An 18,808-nucleotide genomic window follows, 5' to 3' on the forward strand; every position below is an offset into this window, starting at 1 on the left:
GCTCGATGCGCCGTTTGTGCGGACGACAGATGAACCAAGACCCACATAAAGCCTTGCGATACATACAAGGGCGATGCGCGACTTGTGCGCGGCCACTGAGACGCTTTCTATGATGATTCAGAACTAGAGAATGGCGTTCTCTCACGCGATTTGTGCGATGATCACGTTTCATTTTTTTGGAGCGGATCCTATATTTCATCGCGGTGTTCCTTCACTGATCGTTCGTTCCTTCACCTGCGCCCAGTCGCTTCCTTGAGTGCTTAGATTACACATCGGTAGTTGTTGGCTACTTTATTACTGTTTGTTCATATTGCATATTACCAAAGCACAGAAACGGACACATATCCCACGATTGCCGGCATCGACGTTATTGCACAACCAACCACGTACAGACCTGGCCTGATACCATGTCGCCCACAGTCCCAAACCCCAGATTGCGCGGATCGCGGCAAGAGATCATCATGACAACCTGCTTCATATCAAACCTACATTGCCCGTCATGTGTCGAAGGTATTAAAGCTTCTTTGGGCGCACTTGAGCCCGCACCAGAGGAGATTGTTACTTCTATTGTTTCCCATTCCGTTGTTGTACGCCACACAGCATCCATCGCCGTCGAAGATATTTTAGGATCTCTTGAGGCTGCTGGATTCGAGATGCATAGTGTTTTCCAGGACGACAAACCGGTCTACGACCCAAAAATTCACCAAGAGCACAGCAAGGAGTGGCACACGAGCTTGGAGCACGCGGTCTCAGATTGGCTCCACCCTAGAGGCCTTGACAGCTCGAACAACGATATGCGCAAGAAAGAGTTGCATTTGGAGAAATGCGAACAATGCAAGAGAGAACATGGAGGAATTAGCCTGGACATCAACCACGAGGCGGGGCTTCCATTTAAGCCAGAGCCTATTGTTACTACCTCGCCGAAGGCTAGCTTAAATGGTTCCGCATCATTCAAGCATGAGTCACCCAGTCCCGAACCGTTTGTCACAGTCGAGCCTACCACTGCCGTATACAAAGCTACCTTGGCCCTATCTGGAATGACATGCTCTTCATGTGTCAGCGCTATCACGCATGCTGTACAGCAGCATCCATGGGTCCTGTCAATTGACGTCAATCTTTTGACAAGTAGCGGCGTGGTGGTTTTTAATGGAAAACACAGAAGTGAAGAAGTTATCGAAACAATAGAAGATTGTGGTTTTGATGTTTCCATGGAAAAACTGGAGGAGATCCAAAGCATATTATCAGCGACCAGAACAAACTCGAGATCTCAATGGGAGACATGGCGCGCAACTTACGCTCTTGGAGGGTTGACTTGTGCTGCTTGCGTCGGAAATGTGAATAGAGCACTGGAACCGCACACATGGATCGAGCAGGTGGACATCAACCTCATATCAAACAGTGCCACCATAATCTTCAAGGGTAAAAAGCACCTGCCAGAAATTAAGGAGATTATTGAAGATGCTGGCTACGAGGCAAGGCTTGATAAGGTACTTCCTGTTGAGTCCGTAACAGAGGAGGCTACCAATCGATCCGTTGCAATACATATCGACGGAATGTTCTGCCACCACTGCCCGGCGAATATCACCAGCAAGTTGACTGAGGCTTTCAGCGAACATTACTCTTTCGAAGTTGATGGTCCATCTTTGACACTTCAATCACCCATGCTTCGCATCAAATACAATCCAGAATCTCCCCAATTCACGATTCGGACAGTCTTCGACAAGATCAGGAGCTTGAATGCGGCATTCAAGCCATCCGTCCACCATACTCCTACGATCGAAGAGCGAGGGCGCGAAATGCATGCACAAGAGCGAAAACGTATCCTGTTTCGCCTAGTTCTTTGCATCATTGTCGCCATCCCGACATTCGTTCTTGGCGTTGTGTTCATGAGCCTTATCGACTCTAAGCATCCTATCCGCAGATATGTTATGGGGACTATGTGGGCGGGCAATGTCACCCGGCTCAATTGGGCGCTCTTTATCCTAGCAACGCCAATTTATCTCTTCGCAGCCGATACATTCCATCGCCGGGCGATCAAGGAAGTGAAGGCTATGTGGCGGCCAGGTAGCCGAACGCCTCTTTCGCACCGCTTCATACGCTTCGGGAGCATGAATATGCTTATCTCACTTGGGACGAGCATCGCATACTTTGCGTCCGTGGTGGAGTTGGTATTGGCTGCAACGAAGAAGTCATCGGGTGCAATGAATGACTCGTATTTCGATGCAGTGGTCTTCCTAACCATGTTCCTACTAATTGGCCGATTTCTAGAAGCCTATAGCAAGGCGAAAACTGGAGATGCCGTCACCTCGCTGGGTAATCTTCGTCCTGAAGAAGCTATCTTAGTTGACCCAGAAAAAGGAGATACCAGGATGGCAACCGATTTGCTCGAGATTGGTGACATCGTCCGTGTTAATCATGGCACATCACCGCCGTTCGATGGAAACATTCTTAATGGTAGCTCTACCTTTGATGAATCTAGTCTCACTGGAGAATCGCGCCCCGTCAAGAAGGGAGATGGCGATACTGTATACTCGGGCACTGTGAACAAGGGTGCTCCGGTCAATATCAGAATCACAACTGTCGCGGGTACATCAATGCTGGATCAGATCATCAACGCTGTTCGTGAGGGGCAAACCCGAAGAGCCCCGGTCGAAAGAGTTGCCGATACCATCACTTCGCATTTTGTTCCCTTTGTCATTGCTGCCGCTATTGCGACTTGGCTCGTGTGGCTCGTTCTTGGAACTACTGGTGCCATACCCAAGGATTGGAAGAATGAAGGCGCTGGTGGCTGGGCTCTCTGGTCACTTCGCTTCGCCATTGCTGTCTTCGTTATCGCTTGCCCCTGTGGTATCGGTCTAGCGGCGCCTACTGCACTCTTTGTTGGAGGTGGCCTCGCTGCAAAGCATGGCATCCTCGTCAAAGGAGGCGGAGAAGCTTTCCAGGAAGCTAGCTCACTCGATTGCGTTGTATTCGACAAGACGGGAACGCTCACTCAGGGCGGCGATCCAGCTGTGACGAATCACAAAATATCTGGCAATCACAACTGTACGCTTGTTCTGGGGATCGTGAAGGCGCTGGAGGAGAACAGCAACCACCCAGTCGCTCGAGCGCTGGTGTCTTTCTGCAAAAGCCAACTTCATGACATACCCGTAGCGGTTAACGTTGACGAAGTACCTGGAAAAGGCTTAAAGGGGACGTTCAGAGTGGAAGGGCATGATATTACCGCAATAATTGGAAACGAAAGTTTCATGGCTGATCACCATGTTCCTATTTCCGCCGACAATGCCGCAACGCTCCACACCTGGAAATCTCGAGGAGAGTCGGTTGCGTTGGTAGCGGTTTTTCTATCACAGCTATCCCATGATTCACGGAAGTCCATCGATAAGCTTCCAGAGAGCTCTAAGGTCTCGGAGTCCCTGTCAACTGCAATTACAGAATCGCCGCTATCACCAGCGTGGGACCTCGCAGGTCTCTTCTCGATAGCGGATCCTCTACGGCCGGAGGCTATCAATGTCATTGAGGCGCTCAAAGCGCGTGATATTGATGTGTGGATGCTGTCCGGCGACAATCCAATCACTGCCAACGCTGTTGGTTCTCAAGTTGGAATCCCAACCACCAATATCATTGCAGGCGTGCTTCCGGATCAGAAAGCGGAGAAGATCAGATTGTTACAGCGAACGCTGATGAAGAGACGAAGGTCTAGCTTGTTTAGCATCCCAATCCTATCAAAGATGCGAGGCAATAAGAAACGTGTTTGTGTCGCCATGGTAGGCGATGGTATAAACGATGCGCCTGCCTTGAGCACGGCGGATCTTAGCATCGCCATCGGTTCTGGGTCCGACATCGCCCTTTCCTCCTCCTCTTTCATTCTCATCAACTCCCGCCTGACAACAATCCTCACACTTCTCGATCTCTCGCGCGTGGTGTTCCGTCGCGTGTACTTCAACTTTGGCTGGGCGCTTATATATAACTTAATTGCTATGCCTATCGCAGCGGGTGTCTTATTTCCTATCACGACTGGAACGAAGCATATGGATATGCATCATAATGGTATGGCCATGGAGGGTGGGATGGCGATGGAGAGTGGAGGAAAGAAACACATTAGACTTGATCCGGTGTGGGCTAGTTTGGCGATGGCGTTGAGTAGCGTCAGTGTGGTCTGTAGTAGCCTGGCTTTGAGGAGCAGGGTCCCTGGGATAGGGTTTCGAGTTAAGAAAGACGGCGAGAGGTCGTGATGAAGCATTGGGAGACGGAGAATGTGTAAAGATACTTACCGGTATATAGCACACAATGGTAGCTATCCTAATCTTGGATTTATTTGTATATTACCTCCCAAAAGAATGTCCGACAATATAGCTTCCTACATGCAAATGCACCCCATATCTCCACCTTTCCATGTTTACAAAATCGGGTCATAACTTCATTATACGTTAAATTTCTATCGACAGCGACCTTAAGAAAATCAAGATTCCCAGGAACGCGTCGGCTCGCCATTGACGTGTTGTCGCTCATACTGTACGATCAGGATAAGTAGGCCGAACGACTTCGATGACCGTTCGCCGTTACAGAGTAGGAGACTGTAAGTGACACCGCACCTCTTCACGCGATTGTACGAGAGCACAGTGAGAAGTACTTTATGGACTAAGGGTGACTAGCGATGACGACCGCTAATAGTGAAAAAGTGATATTTCCTGAATCATGTCCAAATACGCCAGCCCAATGCATACATATCTTTGTACACCAATATACAGTTGACATGTTCGTTTTCTACTTCCGAGCATCGACGGCTTGCTGAAGGGCTTGTGTGGTGCCTAGCGGTTGCTGCGCCGGTCGCTGCAAGGGCTCATCGGGCACGATGACATCGTCGAACTCATCCTGTGAAATGGCGTTGATGGTGTATGTGTCTGCCACGCGTAAGATGATGATCTCTAATTGTGGCTCATAGGAAGCGTACAGATTCCAATAACTAGCGAGCAGATAACGAAGCCGGTGATGGTGTTTTTGATTAGGTACGGAGCTCGCGCTCGCAGCAGGGCCGGCGAGGCGCGCATGCGGTCGTCATAGTAGGTCGATCGGAAGGGTTTGCTGCCAATGTCAACAAATAGTGCTCATATTGATTGCGCTGGCACTCACTATCCCATGGTGGCGTATGTTGAGACTCTCACGACTGTCCAGCGGGGGAATGAACAGCCCATGGCCGTATGGCCGCGGTGGTGAGTTTCCATTGCGCTAGTATGTCTTGGCAGGTAGCCGCAGGTCATCGCTCCTGCCTCGAGCCTCTCCGTCATTCACTTCACCCAGCAGCAGTAGAACACCAACACCAACAGGCGCGCACTTCGCCTCTCCACATTCCTTCCCCCTTTAATTGCTAGCATTGTTGGGCATGGGAAAGGCTTCTGTCGGCGGATACCGGGCTTTGTCGCGCTCTTAGTTTGACTGCATCGCGCGCGTGAACAAGCGCCACAACTCTTCAACCTCACTCAACAGGAACAAAGCTCATCTCGCGTGCACTGCGCGATCAACCGCCATCATGAGTGCGCAAACAATACAGCAGTTGGAGTCAGCCCGGTCACTCGCGTTGGGCGACGGTAGATACTATCCTACCATTATACCGGGCGTGCTTCCTATCATCGGTTACAGTGCAGACCAAACTATTGAGATTCAGCGATGGGGTGCCGATTTCCTAGCTGAGGCTTTTGCGTCCCCAACATGGCCTCCAGAGGCGAAGGAGAACAGCGCTTCGTCGGTGCTAGCTACACTAAAGGCCTACTTGGAGAATGTCCCGGACAAAAGCGTCATCAAGAGCGCTGTCCAGGCGGCTGCAAGCGTGTATCCGCTCGTTTACAGACACATGTGAGTTACCCCCAAGCATCAGATAGATCTCCCCGCATCATGAGTGCGATCTGCATCTTTGAAGTCCCTCCCTCATGTCCGCCTCCGTTTGACTGCAGTTATGCGAACACTCTCTCATACTTGAACGTGCCCCAGTGTATCCGACCCCAGCGATGCTCAGCATTGGCAGCTCATGTCCGCCATCAAATCGAACATCTTGCGACGAATGGATACAGCCACCCCCGGCGTGCGAATATGCTGCATCAAGTTCCTCCAGCAGGTAGTTCTGGTTCAGACGCCAGGCGTGCTAGACCCTCGGGTGAATGAAACCTCCTCTCAAACACATATACAGCTTTCTCATGCTTCGCAGCGACCTGACCACAACGATATATCCCTCGCCCTTGTCTCGCGCGACCACCCCCTTATACCGTATGCGAGTCTGGAGGCAGAAGGACACGGACTGCTAGATCGGTTATTGGATATCATACATGGAGATCACAGGTCAGATAGCCAGCCACAGACGGCTATGACAGTTCTGACAGGGAATAGTGATGGGCTGCTCGTAACAGGCACGCTCAACAGCTTGGGCATGCTGATTCACCGCCGCCCTGTTGCCGCGAACAAGATACTGAACAGTGTTCTCAACTTCAATCCTCTAAAGCTCGCAAACTCGCCTATGTCGCCGAAGAACAAGGTCATCATGAAGTCGATAGAACGCACAACACGGGCGTTACTCATGAACATAATGAAGAGGTGTGTTCACTCTGCACTCCATATCAACATTACTGATACTTGCATCTGTAGGAATCCCGAGAACCCAGTCAATGGCCGGATACAGCAATTCCTCGAGCGCATGCATCGCATGCGCATCGATGTCTTCGATGAATCTAATCGTAAAAGACCAGCACCCAGTGAGCCAATTGATGGGCTCGATCCAGCTAAGAGACAGCGACTAGGTGCTGAAGCTCCAAGTCGCACACCTCCAGTTGCTGCACCTCCGCTTCCTCCAGGTCCAGTGAGCTGGCGCCAATTGTACACTCTGAACCCAGAAGGCAGCACAGTGAACTTTGATGTGCAAGCTTTCAAAGACCCCGAGCAATTGCTAAGGATCCTTGTGCCCGTTCTACAATCTGTCGACGGAACGAAGCTCGATCAGGCTATCAGTGTACGTGATGACTTTCAATTTACTTTTCTTCCTGTTGTCGCCCGTCAAGACATGATCTGAGAGAGATTGTGCGCTTGTAATCTCATCACGTGATTCTAGGGGGTACTTTACGAAAACCGTTCGTGCTGTAGAAGCATCGTCGTAAGGATCCGCTAACCTCTACTCAGATCGTTCGCTCTCGTTATGCAACTTTCATGCACTCCGGACCCAGAACCACCGCGGCGCAACATGCGGCAGTTCCCGTCGCAGAGGACGAGGAAGAATACGAACCCGATTTCGAACCCGAAGATGCTGAGCAACTAATTAACAAACTTGATGGTCTACCCCCTACTGACTTTCCTGCTCAAACGGCACCAACTACTGCCTTAGCACCGTACAAGCTTCCTGAAGCACCTCAATTATCCGAACAGGAGGCTCAGAAATATGGGGACATGACCATTCATCGAGCCTTTGGTATGTTAAGTAGTGTTGAAGAGAGCCATAAGAGCAAGGTTACAAAAGGCGGATTCAACAGGCTCGCCGCGACCGACTATAGTAGAGATGCTTGGGTCACTATTCTATCAAGGCTGGCTACGAGGGCAAGCGCTGGCCTTGATGATCCTGAACAGGGCGTCAAAGATGAGTATGCTGTCAAGAGCGCAAAAGGAAGCTTGAAGATTAGTGACGCTGTAAGAGACGGACTGTATCAGTACATAATGTACGACTGGAAGAAACGAATCGACGTTGCGATATCTTGGCTTAACGAGGAGTGGTACAACGACATCATACTCGCTCAATCTGCTAAAGATTCTACCAAGAACGGCGCTGCCAACGGACACACATCATCGACCCCCGGCGAGCCAAAGGGAAACTATCACCGTTGCGCACTCCGCCTCATGGACGGCATATTGCCCTACGTCGAGCACACAGACAAAATCTTACTCCGCCTTCTGTCCGAGGTTCCAGCACTAGACCACGAGATTCTCATCCGGTTGAAGAAGATGGCCGAGGACCCGGAACGCATTGACCTCGCATGCAGTGCGCTGCAATATCTATACATGTTCCGCCCGCCCCTCAGAACTATCGTAGTGGACGTACTAGCGGAGATGTGGAAAGAAAATGACCGTGCAAAACAGAGCGCGCGGAAATTGCTAGTTAGGTGGCGACCTGAGGTACTTGGTGAAGAGACGTCTAGTACGCCAACCATGAAGACTGAGGAGGGCCAGCCAGCGAAGGAGAGTGCGAATGGGGCGCTGGAGGTTAAAGCTGTTTCGTGAGCGGCAAGATGCAGGGAATGCGAGGCACAGAGATCCCATTCCGTTTCTGAATCCGTTTTGGACATATGTATACCTAGCAAATCGCGCTCAGACACGCGTATTAACTGTATTATGGCATGGGCAACTGGGCAACATGCGCACACGTTCCATTAGAGTTCTGGTCATTAATATAGTTGCATCCTAGTGCAGGATCGCGTTTCAAATGGACCTACATACGATCCAATTAAGTTGGAAGATTTGACCTTTCGAACATTGCTTGACTGAATTTTGACTCATCGAAATGCAATATGCAGAGCCATGTTTTGCTTCTTCGTGTACTCGACAAATCACAGCACTAATTTGGCCATAACTTCGTCGTCTCAGGTGGGTATCTCATGATCGCGACTGTTTTATCAGTGCCATTATTTACTTGAAACTTGCGTTGTCTAAAACTTCCGTTTCCCTTATCTTAAGGGAGGCGGAAATCTCAAAGACCGAGTCTTCCTCGTGCTTCGCCAAAGCCTGCAACTGATCATGCTGCAGATTAGCCGCTACATACTCTCTTACGTTGTACTGTAATGTCCAACAGTGGGATACTCAACGCTTAGTCACTCCTGCCGGCGAATCACTTCCCACGGCCTTATCGCGCCCGTTCAAATGTCACCTCACGACATCACACATGCACTCTCAATGGTACACTAAGAGCCCTTAGAAACTCTTCCACATGCTCGCGTACATCCTTGGCTCCAGCTTATTGTTGGATCAGACTGTTCCGGCCAGCAACCATGAATCTGCTGGTGTCCACTTTCGATTCGGAAGCTCTCTCCATCCCGCGCTACCAATGGCTTAGAGGCCTTGAGATGCGGTTGCGTCATATCTAGATTTCTAGGTGGCTTGTGGGCTCAAGAAGCAAATATAAGAGCCTGTTCTTCCTGCTGGCCCACTGTCAGATCGTCATAGCATATCCTACATCCTCGACCTTATCTCTTGCAATTTCGAACAGATACTTTGTTTTCTAAAGACAGCTAGGAAAGATAAGACCAAACAGAATGACTACCCAACCTATTCATTCAACCGGCCGTGGAGGTGAGCGCTGGGTTCCTGTGGAAGATGAATCTTGGCGATCGAGTAGGCGCTGACCAACGACAGGCGCTGGCAATATCGGACCAGACAGCGCCCTCTACACTGACGGCGGACTCGTTCGCGAAGGCGTCCAAGGCGAGTCCGTTGACGGCGACTTCTCTACCGGTCGAGGTGGTGCTGGTAACATTGGCAAGTCGCCTCGCCTGGGACCACAGCCCAGCGAAGGCCGTCGCTCGGTCGACTTAGTTCCAGAGATCAATACGCGTGAGCCTCAGGACGAGTTCCACACCGGCGTACGTCCTACCATCTTACACACAGAGAGGATATAGCTGACGATTTCACAGCGCGGCGGGGCTGGAAACGTTTACAAGGAGAAATATGGTGGACACAGCTCTCCCGACGGTCGTAAGCCCGGTTTGACCGACAAGGTCAAGCATGTGCTTCATCTTGACGGCAAGAAGGAGAAGCAGGAGCCCTCGCCCTTGGCCCAGAACGAGACGACAAAGTAGATATGATACCCAATACTGAACGAAATGAGCGAGCTTTTGGAGGAGGGTAATGGTATAAGCGCTGTAGACCGTGATGATACCTAGGGCTGCTTCCTCGTAATGCGAGACAGCCTTGATTTTTTCCTATTCTGTTTCTCGTAGAGTTACAATAACACAAACACTCCTTCATATATTTGCGCGACAATGTACTATGCAATGCTTGATTCTGTTCCAAGGTTGTGCCTTTCAAGGTTGTGCCTGATTAGATATAGGAGGAGCTGCTAATGGTGGGGTGAACACCAGCGCGGGGTAGCTTTCAAGGTCGCGTCATTTGCCGCGCGAAACCTACAAAATCTCTCAAGCTTCCCGGATAACTCTACATCATCGCCTTAGGCTTCAAAATGGCGTCCGATAAAGAAGAGGTGGAGGCACTCGTGCATTCTGATGATCCAAGCCACCCAGCAAATCACATCTGCACCCTGTGCGCAAAATTCTATACCTTAGGCTGGGTACGATTGCCCCTGTAGGAGAAAGGCATGGAACAGTAAATGAACGAATGATTGACTTGACATGAACTAGGTAACAGGTACTGGTGGAGGAACGAGTATTCGACATGAAGATAAAATCTATATTGCGCCCAGCGGCGTACAGAAAGAGCTCATGAAGCCTACCGATATGTTCGTGATGGACTTCAACAGCAAGGAGTATCTTCGAAGACCACAGGTACGACTTACACTTCTACGCTCCAAGCCTTCACTACCTATTCGGCCCGCGAACCCCTTGTATCTGACCATGCGGATAGGTCCTCAAGCCTTCGGCCTGCACTCCCTTGTTCCTCGCAGCTTTCGAACGTGGCGCCGGCTGCTGCATCCATACACACTCGCAATGGGCCGTCCTCGTAACCCTTATCGTCGAACGCGACTTTGGCAAAGACGCATGCTTTGAGATTGAAGAAATCGAGCAGATCAAGGGCATACCAAAGGGTCGAGGAAAGCAGGGCAACTTGGGATACTATGACCGACTACGGATACCGATTATTGAGAATACTGCGCATGAGGAGGATCTGAGGGAGAGCTTGGAAGAGGCAATGGAGAAGTATCCAGAATCGTATGCGATTTTGGTCAAGAGACATGGGATCTACGTTTGGGGTGACAACGTACACAAGGCGAAGACGCAGTGTGAGAGCATTGATTATATTCTGCAACTCGCGGTTGAGATGAAGAAGCTTGGATTACCGTGGACGAAGTGAGAGAGTGGAAACGAACCGGCTTTGTCAGCCTCCTGTACTCTGAACAGTTTCGCAAGAGGTGGTTTTGTTAGTTTCATTTCATCCCATATGCTGGTGGAGCCGGTTTGAAAGATCGACTCTCGAGTTTCAGTCAAACACAACAAGAACTTCTTCGATCGCTGCCAGAACAATTCTCAACTCAAAAGGCACATCTTGGGGATTGTATTCGAAGCCGCAATGTTTGCAACTTCAACTGTTGTCAGACGTTGTCGGAGTCTTCAACCTCGGCGGTGTAGCTCCGCTGGCGTAGACTAGAATATTTACGGATCGCGCCCTCACGACCGATTGTGTATCTCTTACTACATTCGTGAAACATTGCTGGCGTTCCAATTCAAGGACTAACTAGAACGAGGAAGTGATCCTTATCGGCTACATCAGCATCATGCTATGTAATCACTAGCCTTGAAGCAAGGCGCAGAACAATTGTCAGACGGGCATCTGGGACGTAGGGACGGGGGCTATTACTGCTATGGGGCTGCGAATCAGAGTATTATCGAATGTGCAAGTTTCAGAGTTTGTTGCTGATATTGAGGGGAAGATTGATGGCGAGCTAGTGGGGTAGAGGTATAAATCATCGTACCGTGCCAAACCTTGGTCTTCTTTGTTATAGTGCTTGACATTTATGTAGGTAGATATGCCCTTTGACTTTTAGGCACCAATGTGCATAATTGGATGATATCTCACACAAAGATACACCTTTTATCCCATACGCCGTACACCATGTTTCAGATCTCGGGGCGTCGTTCAAGTCGACCTTCCCATTCCGTTCATCTTGTGCTCCTCCTCGAGTCCTTCGGTACTCAGTTGATGAAGTTGACACAAAAGAAGTGCAGTAGCAGTGACCCCAACACGAAATCCGCAAACGATCGCTCATGTGAGATACTCTCAAAATCTGCCTTATTCTCAGGGTTTGTCTGCATACGTAGCGAGACTGTGAGGACGAATTGGCCGACTGTTGCGCTGAAGCCAGAGAGGAAGGCGTTGAAAGGCTACAGATACGTTAGCAACCACTCTCTATAGAAAAGGCTCTCATCAATGCGTCCTGCCCAGTTCTTGCCTAGCTTGAAAGAGAATAGGCAGACTGAGTGTAGTGAATGTTGCTCTGGGTACGTACAAAGTTCCCGACTAGCACCACGTAGAGAAACTGCAGAGCGCCCACGCCTACGAGGAACGCCATGAATGTGTCGAGGAGCTTTGTCCGTTGGGGAGTCTTCTGAATATATTTGCTCCATACTCCGTGCACTATGTCTTGTGCGTCGGCATTGGTAGAAGCGCTGGATCTGGTAGATCTCGCGGCGGTAGGTGTCGATGCTGTGGGCGCGGTGCCTGAGGATTGTACGCGCTGTTTGGGCGGCATTGTGTCTATTGCGGTCGTCGTATCACAGGAAGTAATCGAGCCAGAAGTAATCGGGAAGAGCGCAAAGATGAAGGGCCGAATTGGGGTCTGGTGATGGAGTTGCAGTTTCACGATAGCTGGAGCTTGAGGCCAGATGTTCGCGGATAGCCTAAGCACATTACGAACGCGTCGGCGTTCGGCACTGCGGGCATCCGTGGCAGCTCCCCGCAAATGCCATCATCCATCACGATGATGTTGTTATAAACAAACAATCTCTCGTTGGTTAAAACTTGGAGTCGCATTCGCATCAAGTTTAGATCTTCTTCCAAATACTCTCTTCTTGACAGATTTCAAGACCAAGCAACAATGGTAATCTTTCTCACCAGCTGTTGTGCCAGCTTTCAGTTCAACACCAAGCACATCGAGCGCTTCAGCTTTGGATTGGGCTTTCATGAATCACGCAACGGCTAACGGAAAAAATAGGGCTCTCTCGCAAACATTGCTCTTGTTCTCGGTGTTCTTACTGCCGGTGGTGGCATCACTGGCTACGTGCGGACTGGATCTATACCTTCAGTTGCAGCTGGCGTAACTGTCGGCTCACTTGTATGTGCCGCCTCATTCAATCTCTCGAAGAAACACTGCTTTCCAACCGGTTTACCTTTTGCGCCTTATTCCACCATCTCCTATACAACAGCCATGGTATAGCGGCTGACGAAGGCGATAGTACATCCTTGGCGGCCTGCGCATCCAGCAGCGCGCTACCTACGGCGTGGAACTTGGTCTGCTCGCATCCGTCGTTCTCGCTGGTAGCTCTATCCCTCGCGCGATCAAGACTGGTAAACCTCTGCCTCTTGCCCTAAGCATTTTGGCGACCTTTGGGCTGTGGACTTTCTATAACGCATTCTCGAAACGACAAGTGGCCTAGACATGGCGCGAAGAAGATGATATTCCAAAAAAAAAAAAAGCTGGGCAAAAGTCGGCGGCAACATGTATACTACGAACGAGAGGAATGAATATGTTATATGGCATGCGCACGAGGCGAGAGGTGCATACCAGGGTGTTCAAGTACTGTTTGCTAACATTCGTTCGAACCGCACTGTTCAAAGTTGACTTAATCGATTAGTGACTCTTCAACTGCACCCGCATATCTGTGGGGCATGAACTCAATTCTTGGTATATAGCCTGCTTCATATCACGTTCGGAATATTCATCAGAATTTGGAAGGTTCGAACAAACCCCCGGCGTTCGTATTTGCCAGGGACGATCGGCCTGTATGGAAGAATACAAGATCAGCCATACAACGATCATGCACGGACAAGGGGATTTCCCCAACATCCTAGCGTACCGGCTCCGCCTCGCGTATCAACTGCCGTCCTTCGCCGAGGATCAAGGTTGTCTTAGCATTATTCAGTGACACCACATGAGCAAATACAGGTTATCGCAATGGTAGATCCGGGTCAAGGTGCGGCTCTTACCTATCAAAAATTGATGGAATTAACAATCTATTAACCAGCTACACCCTGTCGAAGGTCAAACGACTCCAATCACTCTACTTTTTCCATTACTACACTCAGGCTGAAACCTGCCCGAACTGGTCGACAACCCTAGAGGCAACGATAGCGTTGCGAACTCTGCATGCTGGTCACATATTGCAATTCCAAAGGCACGCATTGGCCAGTCGATATGGCTTCTCCGGATTCTTCTCCAATATTTCATCTATCGTATATAAGGGAATATCGTGGCATATTGGAGATTAACGAGATCAAAGCATGTGCGGGCATGACTCCTTGTACCTATTTCTCGCCACTATACTTGACAAGACGGGCCACATAAAGAGGTGGAGGTGACCATTTGCGCCGACTACTAGCGTCCAGCTGCGTGTTGTCTGTTCGGTTGATTCATCATTCCAGCATGCGTTACACTCAAATCCTAGGCAGTGCTGCTGCACTCGCCGGTTACAGTGCGTATGTTCTCTAGGCCGTGGGATTTGTACTGACAGCGGTAAAGCTCTTGCTCAAGAAGGTGAGGTCAAATCTACTGTTGTCTACGACGCGGAAACGAAGATCAGCTACTCGTCATACTCAAACCCGGAGTCTGGGACGACATTTGGTATTGCACTTCCTAAGAATGTCACGGACCCATACGATGCTATCATCAGAATCACTGCGCCCATTGCCAATGGGTGGACTGGATTCGCATGGGGAGGAGGCATGGTCTGGAATCCATTGAGCGTTGCATGGCCAAATGGCAAGTCTGCAACAATATCAGCTCGTTTTGCATTGTATGCGTCTCCTTTCTTTGATGTACAAGCACACTACTAACAAATCGCAGTGGCATAAGCTTGCCCCCCAATTACGACCAGGCTGAGCATACATACCTCAAGGGTACGAGGACAAATAGCACACATTGGACGGTCAACGCTCTGTGCAAAGGCTGCACTGGCTGGCAATCAAACGAGGATGCACGATACGCGCTCAATGGCACCGCTACAACTGAGTTTGCCTGGGCCTCTGGCGTTTCTGCTGTTGCGGATCCAGCTCGCAACGACTCTGCATTCAACAAACACGAAGCCTGGGGCAAATGGATCCATGACCTGAACGCTGCGCGCATCGATAATTTCGAGTCTTTGGTCAAGTCCAATCTGCTAACAGCGCCTGTAGCTAGTAGTGCCCCCACCACCGTTGTAACGAGCATCAAACCATCGGCGACAGCAAGCCCTGCTGCGCCTGCTGCTATCCCAGCTTCCTGTCCCGGTGCTGGTAATCCTTCCTTCCAAGGCAACCTAGCATCTGGATGGAAGGCCACCAAGATTGCAGGAGGCTTGAATAGCCCTCGCAGCATTCAGTTCGACACTGCTGGCAACATGTTGGTGGTGCAATCCGGCAAGGGTATCTCGTACCATAAAATGGGTGCGGACGGCTGTATCACCTCGACGAAAATGTTGATCTCGCAAAACAATCTAAATCACGGCATTGCCTTGAGTGTTGACGGCAAGACACTTTACGCAAGCTCCATGACCCAAGCCTATTCCTGGCCGTACGACGCCGCTGCCGGTACTCTCGGAACTCGAGCGACTGTCGTTACGGGAATGGTCAACGGTGGTTCCCACTTGACCCGTACTTTGGCTATCGCACCGCATGCCCCAAATCTACTAGTCGTCTCGCATGGCTCCAACTCCAATATCGATACTGCTACAAGCGACGCCAAGACTGGTCGTGCTATCATCAAGGTCTTTGACATGTCTGCCGTTCCTAGCGGAGGCTACAACTATGCTTCTGGAGGGTACACTGCAGGCTATGGACAGCGTAATGAGGTTGGCATGTGCTTCGACAAGAACAACATGTGAGTGCTTCATCAAGCCCCCTATTGGGTGACATTTGAGACTGACAACTCAAGGCTGTGGGGCGTCGAAAACTCTGGCGACGAGTTCAAGCGCAACGGCAAAGACATTCATAACAACAACCCGGGCGAGAAGATTCATTACATGGGCGACGTCAGCAAACCTAACAACAACTGGTATGGCTACCCAACCTGCTTCACTGTCTGGCAGCCGTCGGACTTCACCGACAAGCAGTTCAAAGTTGGCGACTGGTTCGTTCAGTCTCCCAGCACCACTTTCAACGATGATACATGTAGCCAGCGCGCCGTCGCGCCTAAGCTCACCTTGTTCCCACACTCGGCGCCAATTGATTGCAAATTCGATGCCAATAGCTCGACAATGTTCATTACATACCACGGCTCTTGGAACCGATCTCCGGTAACAGGTTTCAAGTTGGTAGCTGTGAGCTTCAAGTTGGGTACCGACGGGCAGTACACGCCTGTTGAGCCGCTGACAAGCACCACGGCGGCCAAGGACATCTTCGCTAACCCGAGAGTGGAGAGCTGTACGGGCGGTGGACCGGGTTCTAGCTCGGGATGCTTCAGGCCTGCGGGACTTGCGTTCGATGGCCAGGGTAGGCTGTTCATGACGAGCGATATTAGCTCCAACGGTGAACTGTGGATCTTGGGGAACTCGTAGATTGTCCTGAATCAAGTTCGAGGCGGGTTCATGTAGGAGGAGGCTCAAGGGCTGCACATATGCGATGGGTTGTATATACATTTAAATATCAAGACAGTCGTTTCTCTATCGCGCGTATATGAACGAGGGGAAGTCGGAACGTTTAGCAGAGATGAGGTGCTGACTAGCTTTGCCTGTACTCCTTCAGACCCACTTCGAGTGCACTGGCTCTTACATTGCCAACAATCCCGAATACCTTTAATGTCTTCCCCACATTTCCTCCATCATCACATCCACCGCGGAACATCCAAAGTTCGCTTCCCCCAATCATGATACTTGCCTCTTACGCATCCCCACTTCCAGGCCCAGTGGTTTCCTCAAAAACCCCTCTCTGGTCTGCATCTCCCCTTGCCTGAGCTCAAACTCATACCGTCTAAATACCGTGCCCACAATAAGAGCTAACTCCATCTCCGCCACGTTGCGTCCCACGCAAGCCCTCGGTCCATGACTAAACGGGATAAAGGCCGCTTTCTGATCCTCAGTGACTTTCTCCCATCTCTCAGGACGGAAAGTATCCGCATCGGGTCCCCAGATCTCGGTGCTGTGGTGGATTGTGTATGCTGGCACGGAGAGAACGGTGCCTTGAGGGAAGTGGTGATTGCAGAGGGTTATGCCGGGACCAGGGGGGATCAGACGCGGCAGACCGAGAGAGGAAGTACTATGTATACGCATCGTCTCCTTGATCACGGCGTCGAGGTAGGGAAGATCCCTCACTTGGGCGAATGTGGGTACGGCGTCGATGTCCGGGAGCGCGCTATCCAACTCAGCCTGCAGTTTTCTCACGACTTCTGGATGTTGCAAGCAGTGGTAAAGGAGGGCGCAGGAGGTGTTGGAGGTGGTGTCTGAGCCAGCGATCAATTGGGTAAGGGCTTCGGCAGTAAGTTCTTCGCGGCCGAGTTTATTGCCTGTTTCGTCGCGGCCTTCCATCAGACGAGCGAGGAGGTCGACGCGGTCAGACGGTTTTTCGAGGCGAGCGTTTACCCGTGCGATGGCTATGCCGGCAAGGTTCTCAATAGCCTTCATGCCTTGCGAGAAGAACGGATCGGGGAGATATTTTGCGTAGGGTTTGATGGCAGGGAAACAACCAATGGCGCTGTGACGAAGTTAGTGCACATCCCGAAAGCATAGAGAAGTGACCAAACTAACCCAGACACCTCTCCTCTCCTGTTGAGAACTTGAATAGCAGGCGCAAAAGTAGGCGGCGCATCCGCACTCTTGCGAACCTCGGCCTCATCCCTCCCCTTCTCCAACATGCCAAACGGCGCGCCAAAGGCCAAGTCACCAATGACATCAAAAGCGAGGTAATTGAACCAATGCAGTGCATCCATTTGGTACCAGTCCCCCTTTTTCTGATCAGCCCTGCGATCCCACTGCTTCTGCAGCTCCTCGAGGTTGTGGTGGATGTACTGCTCGAACTGGCCAATGCTCTTGGCCGAGAAGGTATGCGAGACAGTCTTGCGTTTCCGTGTATGTTCCGCCCTATCCCGCGTGTTGAACAGACCACGACGAATCGAGACGAACGCGTCGTAGTACTCGCTTTTCAGGAATCCATTGCCGTGGCCGTAGATGTGCGGAATCGCGTCGGCGTCTGCTACACTGACGTGATGCGGTTGCACTCTAACTAGCTTCCCGTATTTTTGGTGTGCTTCGTGGACTGCGAGATATCGTCTCCCTCTGCGGCATTGGTAGAGGAGCCATAGGTTTGTCCAGGCGGCTGGGAATGGGGCGGGAATGTCGCGGATTTGCCAATTGCGGAGGTAAGGAAGGAGATAGTAGAGGACTGGGAGGAGGAGGAGCGTATAGGGTGTTAGGAGGTATGTTGTTAGCGACATTGTGGGGAAGGGGGGTTGGTAGTGAGTAAGAGTGAGGAACGAAGGGAGAAGAAAGGTCGCAGTAGTTAGCTCGAGCACAGCTTGCAAAATAGTCTTTCTAAAGATTGAACAATGCAGAGCTCTTATATACTCCTATTCCAAGCTCCAGATTAGGCTGGCCTTGCACTCAACGAGCCCAGCTCTTTTCTTGAATCCGCTAGAGACGACATGTCGGATATCCACGCGAGACCATCTAACGTCAGTAATGCGAGGCTGCATCATCAAGAGCAGCATCTCAAGTCAGAAGTCAGCCATCAGCCATGCATTGACCAATAAGAGACTTCCTAATGGAGGGTTAGGAAGCCGAATTGAAGCTCCGAACTGTTGGAACCCCGCTATTCATGGCGCCCCCGAGTTTCCCCCGCATCGTCCACAGCGCCATCGGCTGCTGCTGACTTGGCGTTTGTATCCGGGTAGTGTATGTGTGTGATTTCTATGTTATAGACTCACCAG

The 18,808-nt window shown here is 50.7% G+C and overlaps 9 protein-coding genes across 9 annotated transcripts; 6 read left to right on the forward strand and 3 right to left on the reverse strand.

Moving 5' to 3' along the window:
- The first annotated feature begins 101 nt into the window (after positions 1 to 101).
- K460DRAFT_371806 (heavy metal translocatin) lies at positions 102 to 4,331 on the forward strand. The gene has a single exon (XM_040934425.1). The coding sequence runs from the start codon at positions 408 to 410 to the stop codon at positions 4,233 to 4,235; it is 3,828 nt and encodes a 1,275-aa protein (XP_040783163.1). The 5' UTR covers positions 102 to 407; the 3' UTR covers positions 4,236 to 4,331.
- Positions 4,332 to 4,571: 240 nt separating this feature from the next.
- Positions 4,572 to 5,181, reverse strand: K460DRAFT_371807 (uncharacterized protein). The gene is made up of 3 exons (XM_040934426.1): positions 5,134 to 5,181; positions 4,955 to 5,085; positions 4,572 to 4,904 (listed from the first exon to the last, which is right to left on the reverse strand). The coding sequence occupies exons 1-3, from the start codon at positions 5,139 to 5,141 to the stop codon at positions 4,768 to 4,770; spliced, it is 276 nt and encodes a 91-aa protein (XP_040783164.1). The 5' UTR covers positions 5,142 to 5,181; the 3' UTR covers positions 4,572 to 4,767.
- Positions 5,182 to 5,301: 120 nt separating this feature from the next.
- K460DRAFT_371808 (uncharacterized protein) lies at positions 5,302 to 8,495 on the forward strand. The gene is made up of 6 exons (XM_040934427.1): positions 5,302 to 5,853; positions 5,989 to 6,151; positions 6,203 to 6,333; positions 6,382 to 6,585; positions 6,637 to 6,997; positions 7,165 to 8,495. Exons 1-6 carry the CDS (start codon positions 5,531 to 5,533, stop codon positions 8,251 to 8,253), a joined length of 2,271 nt encoding a protein of 756 aa, XP_040783165.1. The 5' UTR covers positions 5,302 to 5,530; the 3' UTR covers positions 8,254 to 8,495.
- Positions 8,496 to 9,030: 535 nt separating this feature from the next.
- Positions 9,031 to 9,911, forward strand: K460DRAFT_371809 (uncharacterized protein). The gene is made up of 3 exons (XM_040934428.1): positions 9,031 to 9,318; positions 9,382 to 9,608; positions 9,660 to 9,911. The coding sequence occupies exons 1-3, from the start codon at positions 9,282 to 9,284 to the stop codon at positions 9,822 to 9,824; spliced, it is 429 nt and encodes a 142-aa protein (XP_040783166.1). The 5' UTR covers positions 9,031 to 9,281; the 3' UTR covers positions 9,825 to 9,911.
- A 293-nt stretch (positions 9,912 to 10,204) lies between these two features.
- K460DRAFT_296067 (Methylthioribulose-1-phosphate dehydratase) lies at positions 10,205 to 11,052 on the forward strand (the record flags this gene model as incomplete). The annotated part of the gene is made up of 3 exons (XM_040929605.1): positions 10,205 to 10,312; positions 10,383 to 10,526; positions 10,606 to 11,052. The coding sequence occupies 3 exons, from the start codon at positions 10,205 to 10,207 to the stop codon at positions 11,050 to 11,052; spliced, it is 699 nt and encodes a 232-aa protein (XP_040783167.1).
- Positions 11,053 to 11,610: 558 nt separating this feature from the next.
- Positions 11,611 to 12,560, reverse strand: K460DRAFT_371811 (defender against death DAD protein). Its single transcript, XM_040934429.1, has 2 exons — positions 12,206 to 12,560; positions 11,611 to 12,080 (listed from the first exon to the last, which is right to left on the reverse strand). The coding sequence occupies exons 1-2, from the start codon at positions 12,446 to 12,448 to the stop codon at positions 11,892 to 11,894; spliced, it is 432 nt and encodes a 143-aa protein (XP_040783168.1). The 5' UTR covers positions 12,449 to 12,560; the 3' UTR covers positions 11,611 to 11,891.
- An 89-nt stretch (positions 12,561 to 12,649) lies between these two features.
- Positions 12,650 to 13,457, forward strand: K460DRAFT_323467 (uncharacterized protein). Its single transcript, XM_040930543.1, has 3 exons — positions 12,650 to 12,796; positions 12,911 to 13,030; positions 13,152 to 13,457. Exons 1-3 carry the CDS (start codon positions 12,794 to 12,796, stop codon positions 13,350 to 13,352), a joined length of 324 nt encoding a protein of 107 aa, XP_040783169.1. The 5' UTR covers positions 12,650 to 12,793; the 3' UTR covers positions 13,353 to 13,457.
- An 881-nt stretch (positions 13,458 to 14,338) lies between these two features.
- K460DRAFT_349260 (iron reductase domain protein) lies at positions 14,339 to 16,445 on the forward strand (the record flags this gene model as incomplete). Its single annotated transcript, XM_040931416.1, has 4 exons — positions 14,339 to 14,387; positions 14,435 to 14,708; positions 14,759 to 15,769; positions 15,824 to 16,445. 4 exons carry the CDS (start codon positions 14,339 to 14,341, stop codon positions 16,443 to 16,445), a joined length of 1,956 nt encoding a protein of 651 aa, XP_040783170.1.
- Positions 16,316 to 18,580, reverse strand: K460DRAFT_349264 (cytochrome P450). Its single transcript, XM_040931417.1, has 2 exons — positions 17,631 to 18,580; positions 16,316 to 17,577 (listed from the first exon to the last, which is right to left on the reverse strand). The coding sequence occupies exons 1-2, from the start codon at positions 18,314 to 18,316 to the stop codon at positions 16,752 to 16,754; spliced, it is 1,512 nt and encodes a 503-aa protein (XP_040783171.1). The 5' UTR covers positions 18,317 to 18,580; the 3' UTR covers positions 16,316 to 16,751.
- Positions 18,581 to 18,808: the final 228 nt, after the last annotated feature.

The sequence above is a fragment of the Cucurbitaria berberidis genome (genome assembly GCF_010015615.1).
Source record: "Cucurbitaria berberidis CBS 394.84 unplaced genomic scaffold K460scaffold_7, whole genome shotgun sequence".
Taxonomy (NCBI): Eukaryota; Fungi; Ascomycota; class Dothideomycetes; order Pleosporales; family Cucurbitariaceae; genus Cucurbitaria; species Cucurbitaria berberidis.

Coding starts and splice junctions, on each gene's coding strand:
- K460DRAFT_371806 (XM_040934425.1), top strand. CDS start 408: ATGTCGCCCACAGTCCCAAACCCCAGATTGCGCGGATCGCGGCAAGAG.
- K460DRAFT_323467 (XM_040930543.1), top strand. Junction 13,031..13,151: donor GCGTAACTGTCGGCTCACTT/GTATGTGCCGCC, acceptor CGAAGGCGATAG/TACATCCTTGGCGGCCTGCG.
- K460DRAFT_371809 (XM_040934428.1), top strand. CDS start 9,282: ATGACTACCCAACCTATTCATTCAACCGGCCGTGGAG. Junction 9,319..9,381: donor TCATTCAACCGGCCGTGGAG/GTGAGCGCTGGG, acceptor GACCAACGACAG/GCGCTGGCAATATCGGACCA. Junction 9,609..9,659: donor AGGACGAGTTCCACACCGGC/GTACGTCCTACC, acceptor ACGATTTCACAG/CGCGGCGGGGCTGGAAACGT.
- K460DRAFT_371807 (XM_040934426.1), bottom strand. Junction 4,905..4,954: donor CTCGCTAGTTATTGGAATCT/GTACGCTTCCTA, acceptor TACGCGTGGCAG/ACACATACACCATCAACGCC.
- K460DRAFT_371811 (XM_040934429.1), bottom strand. CDS start 12,448: ATGCCGCCCAAACAGCGCGTACAATCCTCAGGCACCGCGCCCACAGCA. Junction 12,081..12,205: donor TGGTGCTAGTCGGGAACTTT/GTACGTACCCAG, acceptor ACGTATCTGTAG/CCTTTCAACGCCTTCCTCTC.
- K460DRAFT_349264 (XM_040931417.1), bottom strand. CDS start 18,316: ATGTCGCTAACAACATACCTCCTAACACCCTATACGCTCCTCCTCCTC. Junction 17,578..17,630: donor AGGAGAGGAGAGGTGTCTGG/GTTAGTTTGGTC, acceptor ACTTCGTCACAG/CGCCATTGGTTGTTTCCCTG.
- K460DRAFT_371808 (XM_040934427.1), top strand. CDS start 5,531: ATGAGTGCGCAAACAATACAGCAGTTGGAGTCAGCCCGGTCACTCGCG. Junction 5,854..5,988: donor CCGCTCGTTTACAGACACAT/GTGAGTTACCCC, acceptor AACGTGCCCCAG/TGTATCCGACCCCAGCGATG. Junction 6,998..7,164: donor AGCTCGATCAGGCTATCAGT/GTACGTGATGAC, acceptor ACCTCTACTCAG/ATCGTTCGCTCTCGTTATGC.